At 31.8% G+C, this 27,605-nt stretch overlaps 2 protein-coding genes and 1 pseudogene across 2 annotated transcripts; all 3 read left to right on the top strand.

Moving 5' to 3' along the window:
- Positions 1 to 7,253: 7,253 nt before the first annotated feature.
- LOC117922482 lies at positions 7,254 to 7,809 on the top strand (annotated as a pseudogene).
- An 8,933-nt stretch (positions 7,810 to 16,742) lies between these two features.
- On the top strand, positions 16,743 to 18,296 carry LOC117922345 (probable 2-oxoglutarate-dependent dioxygenase AOP1). The gene is made up of 3 exons (XM_034840468.1): positions 16,743 to 17,167; positions 17,254 to 17,572; positions 17,806 to 18,296. The coding sequence occupies exons 1-3, from the start codon at positions 16,779 to 16,781 to the stop codon at positions 18,046 to 18,048; spliced, it is 951 nt and encodes a 316-aa protein (XP_034696359.1). The 5' UTR covers positions 16,743 to 16,778; the 3' UTR covers positions 18,049 to 18,296.
- A 7,670-nt stretch (positions 18,297 to 25,966) lies between these two features.
- Positions 25,967 to 27,355, top strand: LOC117922480 (probable 2-oxoglutarate-dependent dioxygenase AOP1.2). The gene is made up of 3 exons (XM_034840612.1): positions 25,967 to 26,322; positions 26,405 to 26,465; positions 27,239 to 27,355. The coding sequence occupies exons 1-3, from the start codon at positions 25,967 to 25,969 to the stop codon at positions 27,353 to 27,355; spliced, it is 534 nt and encodes a 177-aa protein (XP_034696503.1).
- Positions 27,356 to 27,605: the final 250 nt, after the last annotated feature.

Below are 27,605 nucleotides of genomic sequence, written 5' to 3'. Positions count from 1 at the left end.
TAAAATGTTATTTTTAACATTAAGCAAAAAGCCAAATATTTTGATTTTTTTTATTTAATAAAAAAAATTAAAATATATAATAAGTTGAAAAAAAAAAAAAAAAAAGATAAAAGCAAACAATCTAAGGTTTGAAAACAAATTGCATTCAACATTAAGTTTTAAAAAAACAAACATTACCTAAATAAATTCAAACTTACCCACCAAAGGAAGTTTCCTACTTCAATCTACTAACAAATTGAGGAAGTCGCCCAACACATCTCTCTCACTCTACTAAAGATGGAGTAACAAACCTAAAAGTTTAGATCTTACTTATTGAATACCAAGAGAGGGGTTGAATAGGTAGTTATTTCTTTTTAGCCCAAAATTTTAATTTAAAATTTATTTTAAGAATTAGATATGAAGTACAGAAATTTAGTCACACCAAGAGACAACAATTTATGTGGAAAACTACTAATAAAGTCTTCTAGAGACTATACAGATACACAAACCATGAGGTTAGAAACCATAGAACTAACAACTATTAAATATGAAAAAGAAGTATACAAATTTACCTAATGATTGCTACACCCTCAGGTTTACACTCTAAAACCTCCACCTGATTTCACGTTCATGACATAACACCATCATGCTCCTTAATGGACTCATCAATGCCTTGAGAGGATGTGAATCCTTCTCATGAACATAAGAAAAAGAATCATGAACTCTTTTAAAGTTTCGGGTTAAGCACAAAGAATAATGACCGAAAAGTTTAGGTGCATGAGTTCTTAAGAGAACTTTTCTAATAGATATACATTAGAGAAAACAAAATGGACTTGGAATCAATTTAGAAATCATATTTTACCAAAAAAACAATTTAGAAACTTAAGAATTATAGAAATATTTGGAAAGATTTTATATTTTAAGTTTCAAAATATTTTTCTTCTGAAATTCTTAATTTAAATTCCTTTCAAAACTTCTTAAAACATTTGAAACGATTTTTTTTATATTCTCAATTGAAAATAATTTTCTAAATTAATTTTATTATTTGAAAGATTTTTCTTTTTAAAATTCCTTTCCAAATTAATTTTATTCCTAATTTCCATAAGTCTACTTTTGTCTTTTATGTCATTATTCTCACTTTACTTACCCATATTTACCTGTTTAATTTTAGGTTAATTTTACAACAACCTTAAATCTTCAAAGGAGTGTAACCCACAAAAAAAAAAAAGTATAAAATGTCCTATATCAAAAGATTTGTCATATACTTTTGAGAGCAAAGAGGCGAGGTTGAAGGATATTTCTGACTTGGAATGGAAAAAAATAAACAAAAAGGTCATTGCCTACATTAGGCAATGGATTGATACATCCTCATGCCATTGAGATGATGGTGCAAGTGACTTACCTACACATGAGTTAGTTAAGCATGTGTAGCAGGAGAACAATCACCTCATCAAGAGGATTTGGTATCCCAAGCTAGGAGGTCTACTAGAGAGCATAGTCCTTTTACTAGATATCTTTCCTCTAAGTACATGTTAGTTACTGATGAAAAGGAGTTGCATAATTTTTAGGAAGTTAAGTCTCATAAGGATAGTAGCAATTGGTTAAGATGATGGATTTCGTGTAGAAAAATGAAACCTATGAGTTGGTATAACTTCCTAAATGGAAGAAAAACATTGAAAAACAAATGAGTGTTCAAGTTGAAAATAGACAACAGTGGAAAGCAAATATAAGGCTTGGTTGGTTGTTAAGGGCTTTGGGTAGAAAAAGGGTGTGGATTTTGATGAAATTTTATCCATAATAGTGAAGATGAATTCCATTAAAGTTGCTTTTAGGTTAGTGGCTAGTTTGAATCTTGAGCTTAAGCAGATGGATGTGAAAACAACTTTTTTTTCATGGTAATTTGGATGAAGAAATTAGATAGAGTAACCAGAGGGTTTTGTAGTAAAAGGGAAAGAACACTTGGTTTACAAATTGAAGAAAAGTCTTTATGGGTTGAAGCAAGCTTCAAGACAGTACAAGAAGTTTGAATCGTTAATGATGAGGCAGGACTTTCTAAGAACCAAAGCATATTCTTGAGTCTACTTAAGAAATATTTTCTTGATGGTTTTAAGATATTATTATATGTTGATGACATTCTTATTGTTGGGCAAAATGCTAAATTGATTTATAAGTTGAAGAAGATTCACACAAATAAGAATGCCTAAAACACAAAGGTGGTTCCCAAGTGGAATTAAATCTTTGATTACACATTGGCATAGCATGTTTGAACTCCATGTGATGGAGTTATAGATCGACATCCATCCCTCATATGATATAGGGGGGGATTGTTGAGCTAACTTTATCTAAGCCCATGAAAAGTTTCCTAGGCCCATGTATATACTGGGTTAATTTTATTTACGTATTCTCTAAGCCTAAATATAAATAGCATTAAGGCTTTGGAATGTGGTGAAAAGTGGTAGAGAAAAAAGGGAAGAAGTAAATAAAGTTATTTTCTAGGCACTATTCTAGGGCTTAAGGGTGAAGGTACAAGTTTTTTCATCAACCTTTTGGAGAAATTCCTACGGTACGATTTCTTTTCTTGTTCATTGTTTTATGAGGTGATAGATTCCCACTTCAAGTATTAATAATCGTTTCCACTTGTTATCAAGGTGAAGAAATGAATGAGAATTTATTTGTATCCCCATTTTTACTGAAATTGAAGAATCCATGGTTAATTTTTTACCTCCCTTTGACGAGTTTTTTCACATCATATTTGGTGTCATTTTGGTTGGATGTTCTTAGGTTATTATTATTCTCGTTAGAATGTTATTATTATTAAGAGGTTGTTATTATTGTTAAGAAGTTATAACCTATGCAAGTGAATACTATATAATTCCCTATAACTTGCCAACATGCATTTTTCGCATGCATGAGTTTTTGTCCAAGTTTCAACTTCTCATTCTTGTGGATTTAGTGTAGTAAGCACATAAACCATATTACTTGTGGTAGAAAATAAAACATTTCTACCAACACTTGAAGTTACCACCATCAAATTTCTTTAACTTAACAAAAAGAATAGCATAGTCACAAAGAGACAATAGTGGTATCATTTCCACATCTTAATTTATTGGATTAAAATTGTTAATCCAAAAATATTGAAGTTGAAATAGTACAAAGTGCACGTACAAAGAAAATAATACAATGAAGTTATGTTTGTTTGCTTTAATTGTACAGTCCCAATGAAAGCAATCCTCAAATACTCTCAAAATATAGCAAGCTTGTCAAGAATCTATATATTGTTTCTGTAGAATAATAGTATGTATGAAGTTTGATGCAAGACGAACATAGAAGGCTGAAAAATGTGTAAGAATGGAAAGACTAGAATAATTTTGTGGTTAAATGAATAAATAAAACTACTATTCCTTAACCCTATATATAGATTTCAAAGTGCCCTTTGATATAGGGTTGCATCCATTCAATTTAGGTTGCATCACTTCAATTCTTACCCATTTATGTAATACCTTTTGAAAGACATCTTTTCAACTTTGATATATTTTCATTTTTCAAAAACATTTCTAACATGCTATTATTCCAACTTCTCTACATTATTTTTTTGTATAGTTTTGCCGTATCTTTCTTAGCAACCTAATACAACATCAAAGCACTATTATCATTGAATATGGATGAACTCTAGCTACAACATAATGATGCTTGCCAATGTTGACTACACTCAGAAATCAAATGCTAATTTTAATCTGTATTTTGACATTTTCTTGAACCCTAAATGCCCATGTAACGCGAGATAAATAAAGGGAATGAAGACAAATTGGCTTGAAAGACCTTCCACCAGATAAAGGAGGATACTCTCCTCCCTTTGTAGTATCAAGAGGAATTACTTTTGATTTTATTTCAATTTATGGTATTTGAATATTGTGTGGACTTTGACAGAGGCATAATGAATTTCAATTGTGTTTCATTTATTTTTAGGTTAAATTGGGCTCTTAATTTCTCGCTCATTTTTGGTTTTTATTTTATTTTCACAATGATTCTGAAACTTGATCCTATCATTTGGTACCAATGAATTGACCTTGTGGGTAGACTGCTTGAGATGTTTTACTATATGGATGACGATTTAGAAAAAAATAAAGCAATGGAACTTTAGAAGGGTAGTTGAACTCATTGAAGGCATCAGTGTGGAGCTTCGTGAAGCAGAGTCTTGACAATGAGGGGAAATCGGATCTGCAAGAATGTTAAGTTATTGAGAGAAAAATATGTGATGATCAGTGATGACAATCACCTGCATAAAAAAAAAAACTAAATAAAAATCTGTAGTGTCCGTTGAGACATCATGTTTTCATGATTACATGAGGCATATATTCAATACAATGATTACTTCATCTTGATCTTGTGTGCCCCTTCAATCACCTCAATGGGTGAGGTACCATGCAAGATAGAAGGTTCCTTCATTTAGGTTATGATTGGTTGAGATCAGTATTAATAAAAGAGAAAAAATATTAAAAAAAAATTATCCTTTTCCATCTGATCATTGAGGCCTGCTTGGTCCTCAAAAACTCAAGGAAAGAAAACAAGAAAGCAAATAATTTTTTTTTCTCCAGTCTTTAATTTCAACCATTTTTTAACAGGAGTCATCTCAAAATGCATATATAAGTTTTCCCACAATTTCCATCAAAACAATGCATCACATATTGATACTCCTTCAAACTCTTTTTTCATTTTCTCATTGTTCTTAGAATTGAGCCACAGCCAAGCAAGAGTTGGATGCTTCTTTAACGCTAAGACCTTGAAAAGAAAGTCATTTTCATGGGCTGTAGAATTATTAGAGTCTAAATTATATTTTGGGACCACATTAAAACAAATAGACTATGCTCAATAATTGCATAAAATATCATATATATCTAATCATAAAGATTTGAGTTCAATAACTTAAAATTTGATTTAAATAACTAATTTGATGAGTATGATTAGTGGGGTTTGGCTCTACTGCTTGTTTAGTCCAGTATTTTTTTTTTCCCAGATTTTTCAATCTTTTTTTGTTTCTGTGGGCTAGCATGCAAGCCTGTGGACGGATTTGGAGGCTGACATCAAGGAAAAAACATGATTTCTGAGGACCACTGGAGTTATTTTCTAATGCCTTATTTCAAATGCATATACTATACCCATTCACATTGACATGGATATGTACTAACAAAAATGTATGACCCCCAAACCCTAAAAGTAATTGCAAGCTTGCAACCAAGGTTCCTGTTGCCACAATGGGAGCTAGCTCCCACATCAAAATAGAAAATGCTAGCGACTCTTTCTTTCCATTTTTCTGGTTGGGTTATCCTACAGGTCACAATAGCATAACATTGATGACATTTATGCAGAATGTCATGTTAAAAGATTCAATCAAACAATAGGGTTGGAGAGGATAAAATTCTGGTTGTCATGACATCGAGAAGTCCTAACAAAGTCTTGGTCCATCTCAATATGGCTGCATCTGATCATAATAGACATGTAGCTAAGGTCCCACAGGCAAGATGCTCTTCCAACACACAAACATCTATGGAGCTCCTGACAAGAGTAAAATATTCCGGATTTGGAGGTTTATAGATTTGGATTGATGCTATAGATTATGATCTTGTTTTCAAATTACAAGTTAGTTATGGTGGGGGCAAAAGATTTATGACCAAAAAGATAAAATAAACTTCAGACTGAACAAAGAGCAATCACCCATGAAATTGAAAATAAATAAATAAATAATTTCAGAGCATGTAATAACTTTGAAAAACTTCAGCTAAGGGGGAAATATAAGGAGGCAGCGGATCCATATTCTAACTTTTTCACCAAGTCACTCTTCTGGGTTGATAACATACTGATAAAGACAATTATTCATTTTTGGTGTTCAATGATATTGATGGATTCATCTAACTTATAGTTTACTTGCTTGTAACTATATGTGATCTCATTTGTTATGTCATGGCACAGGAGCATCAATTGAACTGTATAACATAAACAATTAAGAAATGTGATCTCATTTGCCATGTCATGGCACATCAGCATGGATTTGATTCTGTAAATAACATGAACAATTAAAATCAATTTATCCATTTTATCTCAAGAGCCCTCAAACTTACTTGGTGAGACTAAAAATCTAGGATCATCGGTTTGGAGACACTTCCAAAGATTCCTATCCTAGACTTCTCCAAGGAAAATTTGAAGCCTGGTACAGATCCTTGGCTATTTCATGGCAGTCTATGATAAAGATTGGTTAGGAGTTCACGATACAGTCCTTACTGCTAAGGATGGCAACGGGGCGGGTTTTTTCGGGTACTCACCCCGCCCCACTCCTAATGGGACGGGGTTTAAATTTAATAAACGGGTTTTGGACGGGTATGGAATTTTTTTTTAAAACCCGAGGCGGATTCGAGTATTGCCCCATCCCGCCCCGCCCCGATTACATATAAAATTAATTTTAAAATTAAATTTAATTTAAATTTTAAAATTAATTTAATTTAAAATTTTATTTTATTATTTTTAATATATAGATAATAATAATAAAATTTTAATAAAATAAATTGTAAAAAATAAAATAATTTTATTATTTATAAAATATATTTATTTTAATGTAATTAAAAATTTTAAAAGTAATTTAAAAAAAAAACCTAAATGGGGCGAGGCGGGTATAAGAAATTCCCATACCCGCCCCACCCCGTCCCGTTTAATTTTTTAAATGGGACGGGAATGGGAATTGTTTTTAATAAACGGGGCGGGGTTGGGATGGGGGTGACCCATCCCGAACCCGCCTCGTTGCCATTCCTATTTGCTGCAATGGGAGAGTTGTTTGATCTCCTGATACAAATCAACTAAGAACCAAAACATTATTGATTGGCCTTACCATGTATATACTCTAGAACGCCCTGTTGCTTCTCTTCATCAAGGCCAGGGCATCGATAACTGTAAGAAATTAATTCAAAGTTTTGCAAAGGTCATGTGGCCAGCAGGAAATGAGCATATCTGGAATGGTTTAATATGTTACCTAGCTCTAAGTCTTTACACTTATTCATTTCACTTTCATATATTTTCCTTCCTTCTTGATCAGTCAAAATGTGCATTCCTATTCAAAGCTACTTGCTGATTAAGAACAGGCAGTGATGAGAATGGTATAGAAAGCTATGGTATAGAGAATGACTCACATTGGATCAGATACTTGCCTAATTAGATCCTTGAAATATAGAGTCCCCAAGATGAGTGAGACTAACATAGCTTTCCCCCCCTCATTCCGACTAAAAGTCATGAGTATACTTCATCAAAATCAAGTCAATGGGTTGGAGATAGAAACAAAGGATAGCAAGTGGATTGGATAAGAGCCCCCTCACTCCCAGTCTTTTTAGTCAGGGCAGGTGAACTATTCATGGTGAGTCTAATCTTCGCTATATGGTATCCAGCGATAGATCATTATTTATATGTTTTCAATTTCCTCTTCCCGAAACCCAAAATTAGGTAATAAAAATCTCAAGAACACATCAACCAAAAGACAAGGAACACAATTTTGATGAATTTGATACTAAAGTATGTCACAGTTTTGGAATTATAATTTAGCTGAAGAGAAGTATGTTTTGCGTAACTGAGCAAGATACATCCTCCCAAACATCAAGTCATTATGAAGGGGAATGAAGCAAGATACTCACTCAGGCTGTTCTCATTCACCAAAGGGTTGATAAAGATACCAGAAGAGCTAGTTGATGACCACCACCCATTACAGTTCAAGTCATTTGATCATATTGACTTACTCATTTCCTTTGCACAGAAGAAGGTCGAAATCCTGAGGGTGCTCTTAAAGCCTACTGAGGCGTTGTTGAAGATTTCTTTGATCTAAAGAAACTCTATGTTATATATATACATATACTGTGTGTGATTCCAGGGTATTCTAGTACTGCAGTTCTGTCAACGTTCATGGTTCACCCTCTTTAGTTTCTTGAGGGGACTTCTCAGAACCCTAATAATGGCTTTTATTGGCTTACACATTTTTTACAATTTTGTGCTTTTGTATTGAATTCCATACCATATTGATGACAATCTATATATGCACTACCAAAAGTACATGGGGTATAAGCAGCTGGCTAAAACTAATCTTAATTGAGGTGCCCCGTCTATACATTCTGTAAACTCCACAACTAGAAAACTTGTAGCTTATTTTGGTTTCTCAAAAGGGCAGAGTTCTGATTGTCAAAACTTGCACAAGGAAGATTTTAGGATCCAAACTGTGGAAGTTGAAATAGTTTTCTTTAATTTCATTGCATCTTCTATGTGCTCTATGCATATGCCACAAATTTTGGCTCCTTAACCGTGCACATTTTTAGAAAACACACATACACACACTAAATAAACAAGATGACCATAAACTAAAAAAAATTATAGAAAAAAAAAACGAGAAGAAAAAGAAAAAAAAAATATGGATTAAGTCATTTGAAACTTCAACTAGCTCGTTGAAAATGCATGGAACCAAAGGATGACAAGCAAAAGAATGGGAAGAAAAAGGAGAAATGAAAAAGCATTGTTTGAAGGAGGACCAAAGCCAAGTAAAACTCAAATAAAATGCCAACATATTTAAGAAGACTATGCAAAGTCAATTCCCTGAAAGGGAGATACAATATTGATATTTGGACAAGGAAATTATATAAATATTATGGTTAGGATTATAGAGGAATATCAGAAGGTTTGATAAAAAGGTGTATTAGAGTGTATGATATACATTGTGAGCTTAAATCCTACAAACTTAGGGTTTTAGGACAATTGGTAATCCAACATGGTATTAGGGCCATGTGAGAGGTCAGGTTTTTGAACCTCACCATTGCATGTCTATTTACCCAATTTATTAAACCTACATGTAAGCCCAAAAATAGGAGGCTACACCTGAGGAAGGGTGTTAATGCAGATATCTATGTTTTACTTATTCGTCTTTCTTATAATTTACTTGCTAGTAACTATATTTTTGTTGTTCAAATATTGGTGTCAAGTTATGGCAAGTTGAAAACCAATGGCTCTTATTCACAATTGGAAAGTTGTGAAAAATATCCCTTGACCATGAGATCTCTTTTTGAATATATATATATATATATTATGCACATTGTTATATTTCATGTGATGAGAAGTACTTTTAAAGTTGCTAATTTTGGATTTTCTTATGGAAAATAAATTTTCATGAAAAGGTTATTTTCAAATTAAAGTTTTATTTAAAATTGGAATGGTGTTACTATTAAGGATTTTTTTTTATATATGGAAAGTTTTTTTTTAAAATTGTCAGAGAATCTAGTTTCTTTTTCTATAGAATCCTTAGAAGATCTTTTTTTTTCAAAGCTTCTATTTTTGAGATCTTTAAGGACTTGAGTTTCTATATTAAGGGAAGATTCTCTTATTTTAAAGTCTTTATAAACTTTGATATTCCTTATAAGTACAACTATTCCAATTTAGTGAATAAATAAAGTTTTTGTAAGTTCTCATGATAGATAATTTATTTTTAAAAGGTCATCAAAATTATTGAAAGCCTTTTATGTAAATATATGAAACTTATAATAATTTTCATAAGTTTTAAGTTATGTTTACAAATTACTAAACTCGTTAATAAATCAAACGCATTTAGTATTACTTAGTTTGGAGTTTTTTTGTCTAGTGAAAAAATTTATAAAAATATATTCATGCATTGTACCTTATAAGCATAATGACCTACATCTCTTGCATTCTATGTGACTTAGGTGCCTTAGGAATTGCATGGAAGATCCAAGTCAAGTGTTCCTTGTAAGAAAATGATTTGTTTACACCTAGTTCCTAAGCTTAGACAACCCATTAGAGGTTGTAGTGTTACCTCCTAATTGGAGAGATGACTGGTCTTAGCCATCAAGATTAGTTTCCCATGGTGAGTGTACTAGTGTGTATGATTACACATTGGGCATGACCTATATGAGTCATGACATAAGGTTATAGATAATCATGACCTCACCAAGCTACTACATTGTGTTATCTCTCAACTTTGAGAGAATATTGAGTTTGTGTCGAAGTTAGCAATGGTTTTGACCTATGGATAAGGTCTTATGGTGATCATATATTCCCCATGAATTGGGTCACTATTGATGGAAGCTAATAACAACAGGTATTCTTAATAGAAGTACCATAATATATCATGGGATTGAGACAGTATGTTCGCTTAGATGATTCTAAAGAGGTGTATTCATGTAAACTATATCATAGTAGTTCCTTAACTGGAACTCGACATAAGCTCTTGAATAGCTAAAATATGTTAGTTAATCATATAATATGAGGATATGTAACTCAAGGACAGTAGAGGTAGTTAGAGTACAAACATTAGTTCATAGGAAGACTATATGCAATGGATAGCAAGTCACAAACCTGAGCATTGAGTATCTCATTGTAATTTACATAAGGCACTTGAGTGAAATTGATTTTCTATAATAGGATGTTAAATCAACTTCACAATTGGATTATGAAGGAGCCAATGCTATCCTATGCATTCCAGTGGTCCCCGTCTGAGTTCATATACCTTGATGGCATAATTTGAGGATTGGACCATCTCTTGGTTCACTTATGTGCATAAGAGCATTTTGGAAATTTCATAAGATTGCATAGGAGTTCAGAACAATATATTTGAATTAGGCTAATCGATTAACTAGACAACCTTGTTGGGTACATTAATCAATTATGACCCTTTTGGGCTAAATTAAATGACTAAGCCCTTGATAGGCTCAAGCCACTTAAGCCTAGTAGGGAACCTTATAAATACTCCCGTAGGGGTTAAGGTTGCTAACTTTTCAGTCTTTTACCATCCAAAAAGATAGAGTTTTAGCCTTCACCCTCCCAAACACCTCACCATTTGTATGTCAAGGATCGAGGTAGAGTCATTGAATGGAAGATTGTGGTTGTATGAGACTTTTGAAGACTTTAGGCTTGATCTTCACCAAAAGGAATTTGATTTGGGAACATCCAAATCAAAGCTAAAAGTTTCTAAACCATTAATCTAGATCCTGTATGTTTAAAATATGTTTTTTTTTTTTTTTTTTTTTTTTTTTGCTTCCATTACTATGATTTAAAGCACTAAGAAGAAATCACGGCGTCTAACCTGATTGTGGGATAGGGAATAGAGAAACTTGGGATTCCTTACATAAACTCTAACTTTTAAGACTATTCAATCATCCAAATGCCTAGCCTTCTCCTTTCTTTCATGTCAAGGTGTGTAGCCACTCTACACAATTGTCAAGGATCAAATGAGTGATCAGGCGAAAGATCATTAGGTTTTGAGATCTACATCATTACTTTCATTGACTAGAATCGATCCAGGATTATCTAGATCGTAGGTATTGTTTTCTGAGCACTGCCTAGATATGTCTTTTTTATTAATAATTGTTTTTTGTTGCTTAAATCTAGTATACCTAAGATGTTAGTAGCATGCACCCTATGATCCATGGCTTGGAATGAATTAATTCGGATATTCCAACAACTGGAATCAAAGCCCTAGGTATGAAAAGGCATGATAAAACCTTTCTAAGGTGTGCTCCCTTGGTTTTGTAGGATTTTTTTTTTTTTTTTTTTTTTTTTAATCTCATGGCCCCAAGAGATGAATGGTTAAATGCATGGTTTTAAAAACTTGACCAGATTGACCAATCTGACCAGTCCAACCACCGGTCGATCATGGTTCTAGTTTGATCCAACTAATTGAGTCGGTTAAGGGTTGAACCGACAATCGGATCGGCAAACCAGATGGTTCAACTTTTTTTTCTTTTTTTTTAAGCCAAAAAAAACCTTTTTTTAAGTAAAAAAAACATTTTGCTGCATTTTGTACTAAAATGACAACATTTTCTAAGGGAACTGAATCACTCTATGAGGAGCTCATCCGGCTCATTTGTCATTAAGCCTAATAAACTTTTAGTCTTACAAGTTAATGATTCTTGTGTGCCTTTTATACCTCATAACCCCTACATATTTTTTATCCATTTTCATGTGGGATTAGTTAGTGAGAAGAAAAAAAAATTGCAAGTTTGAGAGCTTGAGCTGGGACCTTCAGGTGTAAAAATTGAAGCTTAACCATTAAACTATAAAGCTTTTTCATTGTATTATATTTGCAAATAAAAATATAGAACAAAATTATTATTTTTTTTTCAAATTTTTATTGTATAAAAGTATAAAACACTTTCACATTTATTTTTATAATAATTATATAATGTAATTAAAAAAATAAATATAATAATTTTAAAATAATAAAATACAAAATACATGCAAATAAAATTAAATATTACATTTTTTTCATTTTAAATATATCTTTATATTTAAATATTATAAATTTTCTATTTAATAAAAATTAAAATATTAATATATTTATATTTCTCTTCATCATTTAATTTGATATGTCAAATATAAAAATAAAATATTATTAAAATTTTTAATTATATATAATTTTAATTTCTTATAATTATTTAAAATTTTATATAATATAGAAGTTATTATTTATGACATCACCGGTCTTACCAGTGAACCATGAATCGATAACTTTTTTTGTTTAAGGACTTATTCGATTCTGAAAACGTTGACTAAATGTTTATTTCTTGTTATTATAAATCATTTACGAATTAAGTGCCATTAGAAAATTGCATTGATCCTTATTTCATAATTTTTTTGGTATATAATAGAGAATTTTCCCGTTGAAAGGTGTCTTGATACCTATTTGGTATATAAAAATATCTTGAAGATTACGAGGAACTTCAAATTAGTGAAAAGTAGTGAAGACTACTCAAGTTGAAATACTAATTCGATAAGAAAGAGTGCATCGATCCTTGCCTTCTACTTGGGATATCATGAATCTTTATTCGATGAGAATAGTTGTGGCACCAACTATTTATTCAGTAGTGTTCAGTATGTTTGGCTTCTTCCAATTAATATTTGTATTTGTATGGATGCATTGGAAGTAACATCAACGAAAAATGACTTCTGAGGATCACTTGAATGATTGTCTAACTCTTATTCATAAAATTGACTACCTATATAAAATATGGGCTCTCATTGGCATTTTGATAGCCTTGTGCATTAAATTATGCAAAAAAACTCCATATTTCATTGAGGAATAATGAGTTGTTATTTGATGGGGATCGTTTTGGAATCTAGTTATAGTTGTTAGATTTTTTATCACTGACCAGCACTAAGATGAAACAAATTGCCAATCACATCAGGATTGAATTAATTAACTAAATTTGAATATTACTTGTTATGTTGGTGTCACACAAGTACTTTAATTTGGTATTTTTGCAAAATTTTCTCATTGTCTAGTTTCTTCCTATGTAATGGATGCATTTGGAGGTAACCTCAAGGAGAAATGACTTCTGAGTACAACTTTAATGAATCAATCATTATCTTATTCCATATGGTGTTATACTCCTTTCATGCACAACCCCATGTCACATTGATAATGATATATATATATATATATATATTCCATATGGTGTTGTACTTCTTGTTAGAAGTTATTAACATATTTAGTTATTATATATTTATTTATTTATTTATTATATTAAAATTATTTTCTTTTTTTTTATAAGTAAGGAATAAATTAGTCTTTCTTTTATTTTATTAGGCCTATTTAAATTGTAGTGGTATTTTACCTATTTTAAAAAGATTTCACAATGAGAAATCCTAAATTTTCCTCTCTTTTTTTCTCTTTTTTTTCTCTTTGAATATTTTTATGGATTTCAACATGGTATTAGAGCTTAGTTTAGCGGGAGACAATGGGTTCAAACCACCTCTTCATCTTTAATGGGATTTTTTATTTGTAACTTCATGAAAGAGAGTTTAATTTCATACACTATTTTTGTATATGTTTGATTGTAGGATATTGTAATGAGTGATTGTATCGTTCTTTTCCTATTTGATTTTTGTATTTGATTTCATATTCATTTGTTGGATATGAATCCAAAATTCTGTATGTCTTTCCTTCTTCTATGTTGGATATAAATCTAAATTTTATCTATCTCTATTTGTTGGATATAAATCCAAAATTATGTTTGTTTTTGTTTGTTGGATATGAATCTAAATTCCCCTTGAAGGACATGATCAATTGTGGATTTTTACACCCACCATTTTTTTATATTCAAATTTTATTATATAGTTAAATAGGTATGAAGGTGCTCTTGGCTCTTATTTGTTATATATGAATCCAAATTTTGTTTGTCTCTTCCTCTTCTTCTTCTTCTATGGTTTTATGTTTTCGTCTGTCTTTATTCTATTTTTTATTTTTATGCTCCTTCCTCTCCTCTTACAGCTACTCCTAAAAGTTGTTAATTTTGATTCTCTTTGGCAGGAACTATGATTGAAGAACTTTTGCTTTGCATAAGACTGATACTTGGTATTTGGAACTTCGATTAAATAGTATGAAGATTAATTAGATGCTAAGGGATTTCTCAATAGTATGATTGCAAAGTTGTTTACTAAGTCATACTTGTTTTCGTGTTTTCAATTTTTGGTTGACAAACTCTCAATGCTTCTTACAGGCATATTGTGAATTTGTGGGGGGATATTAGAAGTTATTAATATATTTAGTCACTATATATTTATTTATTTAGTTATTATATTGAAATTATTTTCTTTCTTTTTAGACGTAAGGGTCAATTAGTCTTTATTTTCTTTTATTATGTCTATTTAAATTGTAATGATGTTGTACCTTTTTTTAAAAAGAATTCATAATAAGAAATCCTAAATTTTTGTTTATTTCCTCTTTTTTTCTTTTTAAATCATTTTGTGGATTTCAACACTCCATACACAACCCCATGTCACATTGATATTGATATATATATATAAAATAAATCAATGATTATCTTATTCCATATGGTGTTATACTCCCGTCATACACAATCCAATGTCACATTGATAATGATTTATATATATAAAAGCGTGGAGTGGTGCTTTTAGTCGATGTTTGGTATGTTATTTCGTTAGTTACTGTCTCCAAAATGGGGGGACCATCATAAAAATTAGAAAAAAAAAAAAAAAAAATGGGACACCAAGGGTTGTAACACCATTCATTATAATAATGTATAGGATGGTAAACTTTGATGATAATAATGAAATTTAATAGTCTGCGTTTATACAAGGTCCATCATGCATGCGCAAGATCCCCTCCCAGCTTAGTAAAATCTTTGGGACACCAAAGTTTAGATTTAGATGGATATTATAGATAATGACATCATTCCAGATGTCATAGGTTATGGAAGGGACAAAGCTAGTATGATTTATTGTTTAGAGGAAAAAATAATATTAAAATTTCATATTGAACAAGAAGCAATCACCCATGAATTTTTTTATTTCGGGGTCTTATAGTTTTGGACTTTCCCCTATACTTTAGTAATTAATTTATTCAGAACAATAAGTTCTTGGATCTGTAATGATTTTGTAGATTTCAACTCAAGGGGGCCATTGTAAGGAGGCAGAGTAGCCAGGTCCTAAGCCTTGGCAAACTTTGGGGTCAATCAAAGAGTTATTTAAAACGATGATGATGTATAAAGACAATTATTTTTTGGTGATTAGGACCAGCTAATCATCTTATCATTAGGTCATTGCAAGCACAAGTGCACCGATGGGACTCTATGTAACATGAACAATTAATACTAATGTATCCTTCAATTGTCTCGAACAACCCATCAAATTGCTCGTTAAGAATTAAAAAAGAAGATCATGAGTTCTGAAACACAGGCCAAGCTTCCTATTAGACTTCTCTAAGGAAAATTTGAAGCTTGGTTCACTTTTTTGGTTCTCTGCATGCAATGATGTCAGGCATGCCCTTGAAGAGTATGGTTGATATTATCATATACATTCAACATCAGCTAGTAGTCTTGGATTGGCACAACTGGATCAGATCTTTCTAATTACTAGATTAAATATTAATTAATTAAATATGGCCTTCAAAGCTATTAGTCATGAATTTAGCACAACTAAAAAACTTAGTGATATAAATTTTTCAATTTGGAAAAGGACAATTAGGTACATTCTTCATCAAGATAAAGTTGAATATGTAATTGATTCTCCTTTATCACTACCTAAGGAAAATGTTTCAACCACTATTAGAAGAAATAATGAAAATACACAATTCTTTATCATAATGCACATGTAGATAACGTCATGTAGCTAATGTCCTCATGCAAGATTTATAGATTTGAATAGACATTATTATGGCATTGTTTTCAACTTACAAGTTGGTCACGGTGGGGACAAAATATGTATGATGGAGAAAATATAACAAACTTCGAACTGAACAAGGAGCAATCAACCAAGAAATTGAAAATATATAAATAAATAAATTTCAGAAAAACATGTAAGAAGTGAGTTTCTATACACTTATATAAAAATAATCATAAAATAGGAATCCTCTAAAAATAATTAAAATTTCATATACCGGTCAAAGGTAGTACCTAAATCATTAAAAGTGGTACCTGAATGGTCAAAAGTAATACATTTGATTAAAAAGTACATAAAATATTAATTATTTTTATATAATTATTTGAAATTTGTATTTTATAAACTTGGGTTTTTATTTTATGATTTTTTTTTTTTTCAGATGAATGTATAGAAACATACTTTTCCCGATTCTAACATTTTACCAGGTCAATCTTCTGGATTGCTTAACCCACTAATAAAGAGAATTATTTATTTTTGGTGTTCAACGATGCACAGAAGCATCAATTGAACTCTATAAATAACATGACCAACTAAAATAAATTTATCTCTCTTTATCTCAAAAGCCCTCAAACTTGCTTGGTGAGGCTAAAATGTCTAGGATCATGGGTTTGGAGACACTTCCAAAGATTCCAATGGTAGATTTCTCCAAGGAAAATTTGAAGCCTGGTACAGATTCTTGGCTCCCAGCTTGCAATGCTGTCCGACATGCACTTGAAGAGTATGGCTGTTTCATGGCAGTCTATGATCAAGTTCCCTTAGGAGTGCACAACACAATCTTTGGTGCGATGAGAGAATTGTTCGATCTCCCAATAGAAACTAAGAAACAAAATATTAGTGAGAAGCCTTACCAAGGTTACACGTCAGAATCCCCTGCTTCTCCTCTTCATCAAGGCTTGGGCATCGATAATGTAACAACTAATCTGGAAGAAATCCGACGGTTCGCAAAGATCATGTGGCCTGCAGGAAATGAGAATTTCTGGTATGGTTGAATCTGTTTCCCCACTTTAGGTCTTTGCAGTTATTCGTTTATCTCTGATATATTCTCTTCCTTCTTGATCATTTCTGTCAAAGTGTGCATTGCTATTCAAAGCTAGTCGCTGAATTAGATCGGATGGTGGTGAGAATGGTGTTAGAAAGCTATGGTATAGAGAATGGCTCTCATATTGAATCAGCCTCTTTCCTTGTTCGGCTCTTGAAATCTCGAGTCCCAAAGATGAATGAGACTAACAAGGCTTTTCCCTCTCATTCCGATAAAAGTTTCATAAGCATACTTCATCAAAATAAAGTCAATGGTTTGGAGATACAAACAAAGGACGGCAAGTGGATTAGCCATGAGCCCCCCTCACTCCAAGTCTTTTTAGTCATGGCAGGCGAAGTATTAACGGTGAGTCACTAATCTTCACTATTTGATACCTAGTGATAGATTATTAATTATTTGTATTGTTTTAATTTCCTCTCCCCAAAACCCAAAATTATGTAATAGTAATCCCAAGAACACATCTATTAAAAGACAAGGGACAAAATTTGATGAATTTGATATTATAATAAATATGTCACAGTTTTGTAATTATAAGTAGCAAAATTTATCTGAAGAGATGTATGGTTTTCATAACTTAGGCATGGAGCAATGGCAGAATACATCCTGCTAGACATCGAGTGGTTGTGAAGGGAAATGAAGCAAGATACGCACTCGGGCTGTTCTCAACCATCAATGGGATGATAAAGGTACCAGAAGAGCTAGTCGATGACCACCACCCATTACAGTTCAAGCCATTTGATCATACTGGACTTCTTCATTTTCTTGGCACAAAAGAAGGCCGAAATCCTGAGACTGCTCTCAAAGCCTACTGTGGCCTTTAAGATTTCGTTGATCTAAAGAAGCTCTATGTTATGTAGATATACTGTGTGTGATTTCATGGTTTGGTTTCTAGGTGCCATCTCAGGGCTTTCTACTACTTCTGCTCTCTGACAATGGGTATGTTTCACTCTCTTTTGTTTCTTCGAAGGTATGAATAAGGATGTCATCAAGAGGGGACTTCTCAGAACCCTAATAATGACTTTTATTGGCTTATACATTTCCTACACTTTTGTGCTTTTGTATTGAATTCCATACCATATTGATGAATGGTATAAGCAGCTGGCTAAAACTAATCTTAATTGAGGTACGTCCATCCATACATTCTGTGAATTCCACAAGATTCAAACATGCAGCTTATTTTGGTTTCTCAACAGGGCAGAGTTCTGATTATCAGAACTTGCATAAGGAATGCTTTGTGAATCAAACTTAAGAAGTTGAAATAGTTTTCTTTTAACTCTCTGCATTTTTAGAAAACACTCTAAATAATGAAGATGGCTATAAACCAAAAAAATTAAAAATTAAAAATAAAAAAAGAAAAAAAAATTGGATGATGAGGACATTTGAAACTTCAACTAAGTTTTTCACCGCGACCCTATTTGATGATGAGATTCAGGCTTGATGAAAAAATTATTTTTGAAAACTGGTCTCTAATTATTTTTATTATTTTTTACAAAAGAAAATTAATTAAAAAAAAACCCTAATAGTGACTTTTTGAATGAAGAAAGACAAGTCCACAAATCGGGATGGATTCAGGCACTAAATTATCGATTGGTAAGGTACAGTGGTTAACTGTATAGTCTTCTAAATGCAAATAAATATAAACAATTAATTAATCAATAGATATAAAATCAAAGAATAAGATACCACAAAAAATATAAACAATGACATAATAAAAGCGGATTAAAAAAAATACAAAACAATGGACAAGAGAGTGGCATAAGTTGATTTATTAAACTAAATGATTTTTTTCTTTTTTGTTATTCAATTACTTCTGTTTATTTATTCATTATAAATGTTTCAACTTTTTTAAAATAAATGATTTAGATTTACTTTTGTTAAAAAATTATTTCAACATATTTTATTTACAAAAGAATGATTAGTTACTTATTTGCTTTTATTAGAAAAAGAATAAATAAAAATTATTTCAATACAATTTTATTTTTTACAAGAAAACAACTTTTGCAATTTTTATTTAGAGTTTTTTTATTTTAAGTATTCTTGAAATGCATTTATTTTAGAGCTTGTCGACCTTTCAGACTTGCCAAAGAACGGACATATATAAACAAACAAACAAAACCAACAATGACATCTATATAAACCTTTTGGAGCCATGTCTGCAGAAAACCAGTCAAATTCATCTATTGCAAAAGCACCCATTTCTGATAGCTCTTTATAATTAAAGTCTAATACGGCAAAAAAAAAAAAAAAAATGGCGGAGGATCTTGAAAACTATTGGGGCGGCATGTTCCTAGCAAATGGAGACAGACTCTTCCAAACAACCTCATTCAATTTCTAAGAAAATGACTTGTCGTCTCCATGACTGAGAGTCCCATCCTTAACTCTCTAACTCATGTTAGTTGCATCTAACCCATGTAAGTGGCATAGGATTTTCAAATTTAACTTTGAATAAGAAGTCAAATAAGAAAAGATTTTTAAAGTCACAATTTCAGTTCAAGCAAAGAAGTCATTCTTGCAATAAATAAACTAAGGATTTTAAAATTTGTATTGAAATTATTTTTTCAAAAAACAACTTCATTGAATATTTAAACAACGACTCTTATATATATATATATATATATATATATATATATATTCAACAAACTTAAAATAGTGACAGATGTATGTGTTGCCAGAAATTTGAACGTGCAAATTTCGTAAGTCTGGCGAAAGTAGGTAAAATGACAAGAAAAATATGTGAATAAAATTGTTTATATTAGAAAACTTATGGGGTACAATTGATCACTATGGTAATATTCCAGACATAAGAATATTTTCCTTTAATTCGATCATTTTGATCATAGCCCAAAGGATGATGCTATCTTTTTCCTCCTAAAGTCGGAAATCAATTGAAAGCCTAAATTGACTTATTCTTAAATGACTTTGTTGAACTTTCAAGATGATGAAGAGCTACTATGTGCTTTGATAAATTTATAGGGATATATTGTGAAACTTTTCTCTTTTTATGAAGTCTTTTTTCTCTTGTGGAGCCTTTTTTATCCATCCTCCTAAAGTTGAAGGATGCTACCTCTATTTATAGGTGAAGATAGAGAATTAAATTTGAAATTCCGAAGATTTGATTCTCCAATTCAAGGAATTTGGCTCCTTGATTGTAGCAATTTGTTTCCTTCATTGGGGAAATTTTTTCAACAAGAGAGGATTTCTATTTGATTTCCTTTTGACTCTAATTACTTTATTTTATTTTATAAGAATTGATTTTGTAACCTTTCAAATCTCACCACATGTCTCTTTTTGAATTGCATGCGTCATGTGTTCAATATGTGTGAATTATTACTTGTGAAGCCCAAATTTATTAGGCTAAGTCAATTTTGATGATCCACCAAGTTTTTTATGTCAACAATAGAATATCATATATATACATACATATAGTCATATATGGAAAAGTAAGTAAAGCACATTGAAAAGCTTATACAAAAAGTAGCAACAAAAAGCAACTTGAATAAAAAATTTCACACAAGAACTTATTGTTGCTCCTACAATTGAGTCTCCTATCACATAATTATTTTGTAATAATAATGATGCTATTATACAAGCTAAAGAGCCTAGAGCTCACCAAAAAGGACTCATCCTTTGTTGCATACCACATGTCCTTACCTTTTTCAAAAGAGACAATTAACTTTGTATGAAGAGTTCATAATATCTAAATAAGTTAATTAAGTATAGGCATTTACTTTAGAAGTTAAAATATTATAATGAATAATGAATTGTTTGGAGTTTATTTTATCTAAAGAAGATTAGAATCACAACCTAAAGATAGCATTTTGTATAAATCTTTTTATAAGTGTTTATATTTGCATCCACCTAATTACTCTACACATCCATCTTATTAACACATCCGCCTAAAACTTTTAATATACCTAAAATACCCTCCCCATTCTCTTCTACACCTACCTTCTTCCTTCTCTCAATTTTTTTTTTTTTTTTCTCAACAACAAAGCCTAAGGCAATTTTATTTTTTTCCATAGATTGTTTGCTAACAAAAAATCCTTTGAGATAAGTTCAAAGATAATTCTAACCATTTTTATACATTTTTTAATCCACACTCTAATATTATGTTTGTACCAAATGATTATATCTTTATGGCTTATGACTAATTTATATAAATTTTGATAAATAAATAAATAAATAAATATATATATATATATATATATAAATGATTAAAAAATAGCAGAGAATAATTTAGAAGTGTAGTAGAAATGAAAATTTTTGACAAAGTGGAAGAGAAACGAAAAAGAAAAGGAAAGTGATTTTGTGGTGTCGAAAGTTGTAAGACTGAACATTGAAAGTATATCCAAAAGTATAGTTACAAACACCCTTAAGAAATCCAAATCTCCTTCTCAACCCAACAAATGCAAAGATAAATGTCTATGAAAGTTTTATGAAAGTTTTAGAAACTGGAAGGCAAATTAGATTTTTTCTAATATTCAAATAAACAAATCCAAAACTATTTTTAGCATAGTATTTATAGGATACAAATACCTAGTGGACTCGTATTCAGATTTCCAAAATAAATCTAATTAAGATATAGAAATAGAAATATTAGTGAAGATTGTATTCTCTCCAAGAGAGTTTAAGAGCTTTAAGAAGAATTTGAGTGATTTAAGCGGTGCTTGAGCACTCTCCTCAACACTAGAGCACTCAGGGAGTCTTAAAACAATTTTAAAAATATTTTAGAAAACATTTTACCTTAGTTTAAAACCATATGGTTCACACCATGCCTTAATTAAATCAAATTTGCCTTTTTCGAACCTTTCAATACTTACTTGTGTCATCCCAATTGCTTAGGCAACAACCTTGAGTCTCTAATAAAGAGTAAAAAATAATCTAGAAAGGCCCTAAACCAAGATGTTTGGAGCAAAATTGCTAACTTTAAAAAAACATAGTCTAATATACCAACAATCTCCCTTTTTTTGGCAATTTTGTGACAAAATACGGATTACACAAAATCCTTAATACTCTCAAATATAGTTTACAAATCTCTCAATAGCAATCATCTAAGCTAAATCATAATCTAGCATGCATATGACAATAAAAACATATCCATGTGTGAACAATCTAAACATACCTATAACTTGCATACACCAACCATATTATACCAAGGTAAAGCAGTGTATGTCACTATGTATGTGTACACTCTAGGTTGTCTTTGTTGTTGCTTTTGAAGCAAGAAAGTAAGTCATTTGGCTTAGGATGTTCATCATGTGACTAAGGATAGTTCCTTTAGCTATATCATCCATGATTCTATTTTATGATAATAGTGGGGTAATGGCACAATCTAAAGAACTAAAAAACCACTAGAAAATAAAACACATAGAGAGGAAGTACTACCTATATTTTGAGATAGTTCAAAGAGGTGAAGTGATTGTGGAGCAAATTCTTTGTTTGGTGCCTAGTCTACTTTATGGGCTAATAGGAGTTTGTTATGATAGGACCCTTAAAAGTAAGACATAGTGTACCACAGTTAGACTTGACTTTCCACTATTCTATCTAATAATTGCATTAAGATATATTCAAGCATTTAGGCTTAGATCACTTGCATTGTAATGACTCTGGTGAATAAGGAGTTGCATGGATAATCCAAGTCAATGGTTCCATGCACGTTGATGAGTTATTCACAACTAGTTCATGGACTTTAGTAATCCATCTAATGTTGTAATACACTACCTCTTAATTGAAAGGATGACTTATGTTGGTCATCGAGATGTGTTTTTCATAGTAAGTGCACTAATGTTTATGGTTACACATGGGATAGAACTTATGGTGAATCATAACATTGACTATCAAGGATTCATGATTCACCAAGCTATTATGTCGTATAAACTCTTAAGTTTTAGAGAATATTGAGTTGGTGTTGAGATCTTTGGTGGCTTTGACCAATGGGTGAGACCCTAAGGGAGTCATATATTCCATATGAATTGGATCACTGTTGACTAAGATAGGTGACAATGGGTTTCTCAAGATAAGAAATATGACATCTCATGAGTTTGGGACGATATGTCCCATTGAGTAATCATAAGAACTTGTGATCATAAAATCTATAGTGTCATAGTAATTCCTTTAATGGAATTTGTCATATGATTTTAGTATGCTAGAATATATCAATTAATCATATAATTGAATAATCTAAGACTTAAGGTTTGTAAAGATAATATTGAGAAGTTGATAATATTTATCTCGTTAGATTACAAACACCAATTCATAGGAAATCTACATATAATGGATAGTTGATCACAAACTAGAGGAATTGATTAAATTAGATTTAATTAATTCTTGTGTCAATGTAATGACATAGGTTACTAAAGTGCAATTGACTCTCTTTAATGAAATGTTAAGTCAACTTTATAACTAAGTTCTAAGGGAGCTGGTATTTACCTATGGGTCCAAATGATCCTTACTGGAGAACAAATCATTTATGTGCATAAGGCGTTTTGGTAAAAGGGCGAACAAGACTTGATGATTAATTATTTTTATTCATTTGGATTAAGTTAATTAATTAATTGGAGTCCATTATACCTAATTAATTAATTAGAACTAAGTAGATTAGATTAAGTGACTCAAGTCTAAGTTGGGTCAAAGTCACTTAAGCCCACAGGAGAGTCTATATAAATCCCAAAGGTTTTAGGTTTAACTTTTGAGACCATTTAATCATCTAGATACCTAGTCTCCTCCTCTCTCTCCTCTCAAGGTGTGTAGTCACTCTAAACAAGTGTCATGGATCAAAGGAGTGATCGGATGGAAGATCACTAGGTTTTGAGATTGGCATCATCATCTTCATTAATTAGAATTGATCTAGGAACGTCTAGATCGCAAGTATTGTTTTCTGAGCACCACCTAGATCTATTGTTTTTTGTTAAAAACCGTTTTTGTTGCATAGATCCAGTATCCCTAGGATGTTAGTAGCATACACTCTACAATTCAGGGCTTAGAATGGATTAATCTAGATATTTCAACAATTGGTATCAAAGCCTTAGATAGGGAAAGGCACATTAATTAGAACCTTTTTAAGGTGTGCTCACTTGGTTTTGCGAGATTTCTTTTTCATCCCATGGCCTGCATGGATGAATGTCTATTTCTTGTTATTATAAATCATTAAGAATTAAATTCCCTTGGGATCCCTATTTCATATTTTTTTTTTTTTTTTTTTTTTTTTTGCATATAATTGAGAATTTTCCCCTTGAAAGTGTCTTGATAACTATTGGTATATAAAAATATCTTGAGGATTAAGAGGAACTTAGAATTCGTGAAAAGTAGTGAAGCCTACTCAAGTTGAAATACTAATTTGATAAGAAAGAGTGCATCGATCCTTCCCTTTTACTTGGGATAGCATGATTAGCACTAACTATTTATTCAGTATTGTTCAGTATGTTTGGCTTCTTCCAATTAATATTAGTATTTGTATGGATGCATTGGAAGCAGCATCAATGAAAAAATTACTTGTGAGGACCACTTGAATGATTTTCAAACTCGTAGTCATAAAATTGACTATATATATAAAATATAGTCTCTCAATGGCGTTTTGATAGCCTAGTCCATTAAATTATGCAGAAAACCTCATATTTCATTGAAGAATAATGAGCTGTTATATGATGGGGATGGTTTTGGAATCTAGTTATAGTTGTTAGATTTTCTTCATCACTGATCGGCACTGAGATGAAACAAATTGCCAATCAGTTTATGATTGAATTAACTAACTAAATTTGAATATTACTTGTTATGCTGGTATCGCACAAGTGTTTCTTTAATCCGGTATTTTTGCCAAATTTTCTCATTGTCTGCTTTTTTCCTATCAATGGATGCATTTGGGCGTAACCTCAAGGAGAAATGACTTATGAGTACCACTTCAAACTATACTCCCTTCATACACAACCCCATGTTACATTGATAATGATATAGATATCATTTAAATGTAAGAAATCTACACCCGTAACAGCGATTTCTACAAAGGTATTGCTGATGCAGTCTTGATGGAGTTGTGCTTTCAGTCGATGTTTGATATCTTTCTTTCATTAATTACTGTCTCCAAAATGGGGGGACCAACATATAAATTAGAAAAAAATGGGACATCAAAGGTTGTAACACCATTCATTATAATAATGTATAGGATAGGCAACTAGGTTGATGATACCAATCATGAACTTGGGAGGTCTTACGTATATTGATTCTTTCCGTCATGGCTGTATTTCATAGTCTGCATTTATATGAAGTCCATCATGCAAGATGCTCTCCCAGCTCAGTAAATTTTTTAAGACACTGAAGTTTAGATTTGGATAGATATCGTAGGCAATGACATCATTCCATGTACCATAGGTTATGGAAGGTACAAAGGTAGTATGATTTATTGTTAGGAGGAAAAAAACGACATTAGAATTTCAGATTGAACAAGAAACAATCACCCATGAATTTTTTTATTTCGGGGTCTTATAGTTTTGGGCTTTCCCCTATATTTTAGTAATTAATTAATTCAAAGCAACAAGTTCTTGGATCTGTAATGATTTTGTAGATTTCAACTCAAGGGGACATGGTAAGGAGCTGTATAAGTAACATAAGCAATTAACAAATGTGATCTCATTTGTCATGTCATGGCACAGCAGCATTGATTGAACTCTACAAATAATATGAACAACTAAAATAAATTTATCATTTTTATCTCAAAAGCCCTCGAACTTGCTTGGTGAGGCTAAAATGTCTAGGATCGTGGGTTTGGAGACACTTCGAAAGATTCCAATCGTAGATTTCTCCAAGGAAAATTTGAAGCCTAGTACAGATTCTTGGTTCCCAGCATGCAATAATGTCCGGCATGCACTTGAAGAGTATGGCTGTTTCATGGCAGTCTATGATCAAGTTCCCTTAGGAGTGTACAACACAGTCTTTGGTGCCATGAGAGAACTGTTCGATCTCCCAATAGAAATTAAGAAACAAAATATTATTGATAAGCCTTACCAAGGTTACACTTCGGAAAGCCCTGTTGACCCTCTTCATCAAGGCATGGGCATCGATAATGCAAAGGTCATGTGGCCTGCAGGAAATGAGCATTTCTGGTAACGTGGAATTTGTTTCCCCACTTCAAGTCTTTACACTTACTCCTTTCACTTTGATATATTTTTCTTTGTTCTTGATCAGTGAAAGTGTGCATTGCTATTCAAAGCTACTCTCTGAATTAGAACAGACGGTGATGAGAATGGTGTTAGAAAGCTATGGTATAGAGAATGACTTTCATTTTGGATCATCCACTTTCCTGATTCGATTCTTGAAATATCGAGTTCCCAAGATGAATGAGACTAGCATATCTTTTCCCCCTCATACTGACAAAAGTTTCATAAGCATACTTCATCAAAATCAAGTCAACGGTTTGGAGATAGAAACAAAGGATGGCGAGTGGATTAGGTATGAGCCCCCCTCGCTCCCAGTCTTTTTAGTCATGGCAGGCGAAGCATTCATGGTGTGTCACTAATCTTCACTATTTGATATCTAGGGATAGATCATTAATTATTTGTATTGTTTTAATTTCCTTTCCCCAAAACCCAAAATTACATAATAGTAATCCCAAGAACACATCCAATAAAAAGACAAGGGACAAAATTTCATGAATTTGATATCATAATAAATATATCACAGTTTTGTAATTATAAGTACCAAGATTTATCCAAAGAGATGTATATATGTTTTGCATAACTTAGGCATGGAGCAATGGCACAATACATCCTCCTAAACATCGAGTCATTGTAAAGGAGAATGAAGTAAGATACACGATCGGGCTGTTCTCATTCACCAATGGGATGATAAAGATACCAGAAGAGCTAGTCGATGACCACCACCCATTACAGTTCAAGTCATTTGATCATATTGGACTTATTTATTTTCTTGGCACAAAAGAAGCTCGAAATTCTGTCTCCTCTCAAAGCCTACTGTGGCCTTTAAGATTTCTTTGATCTAAACAAACTGTATGTTATGTAGATAGACTCTGTGCGATTTCATGGTTTGGTTTCTAGGTGCCATCTCAGGGATTTCTACTACTTCTACAGCTCTGCCAATGTGTATGCTTCATTCTCTTTTGGTTCTTCGAATGTATGAACAAGGATATCATCAAGAAGGGACTTCTCAGAACCCTGATAAACATTTTCTACAATTTTGTGTTTTTGTATTGAATTCCATACGATGTTGATGACAATCTATATATACACTACCAAAAATACATGGTGTACAAGCAGCTGGCTGAAACTAATCTTAATCAAGCTATCCTATCCATACATTCTGTGAATTCCACACATTAAAACTTGTAGCTAATTATTTTGATTATCAGAACTTGCATAATGAAGGTTTT

This window comes from Vitis riparia, chromosome 9, assembly GCF_004353265.1.
Source record: "Vitis riparia cultivar Riparia Gloire de Montpellier isolate 1030 chromosome 9, EGFV_Vit.rip_1.0, whole genome shotgun sequence".
NCBI classification, from domain to species: domain Eukaryota; kingdom Viridiplantae; phylum Streptophyta; class Magnoliopsida; order Vitales; family Vitaceae; genus Vitis; species Vitis riparia.
The sequence above is the reverse complement of the archived record's forward strand: the minus strand, read 5'-3'. Positions and strand labels throughout refer to the sequence as shown.

Bases quoted from the DNA above. Each gene is read 5' to 3' on its own strand.
- LOC117922345 (XM_034840468.1), top strand. From the start codon at position 16,779: ATGTCTAGGATCATGGGTTTGGAGACACTTCCAAAGATTCCAATGGTA. The intron at 17,168-17,253 runs GTATGGTTGAAT...TGATCATTTCTG, and splicing joins GCAGGAAATGAGAATTTCTG to TCAAAGTGTGCATTGCTATT. The intron at 17,573-17,805 runs GTGAGTCACTAA...TTCATAACTTAG, and splicing joins TGGCAGGCGAAGTATTAACG to GCATGGAGCAATGGCAGAAT.
- LOC117922480 (XM_034840612.1), top strand. From the start codon at position 25,967: ATGTCTAGGATCGTGGGTTTGGAGACACTTCGAAAGATTCCAATCGTA. The intron at 26,323-26,404 runs GTAACGTGGAAT...GTTCTTGATCAG, and splicing joins GCAGGAAATGAGCATTTCTG to TGAAAGTGTGCATTGCTATT. The intron at 26,466-27,238 runs GTGTTAGAAAGC...TATGTTATGTAG, and splicing joins AACAGACGGTGATGAGAATG to ATAGACTCTGTGCGATTTCA.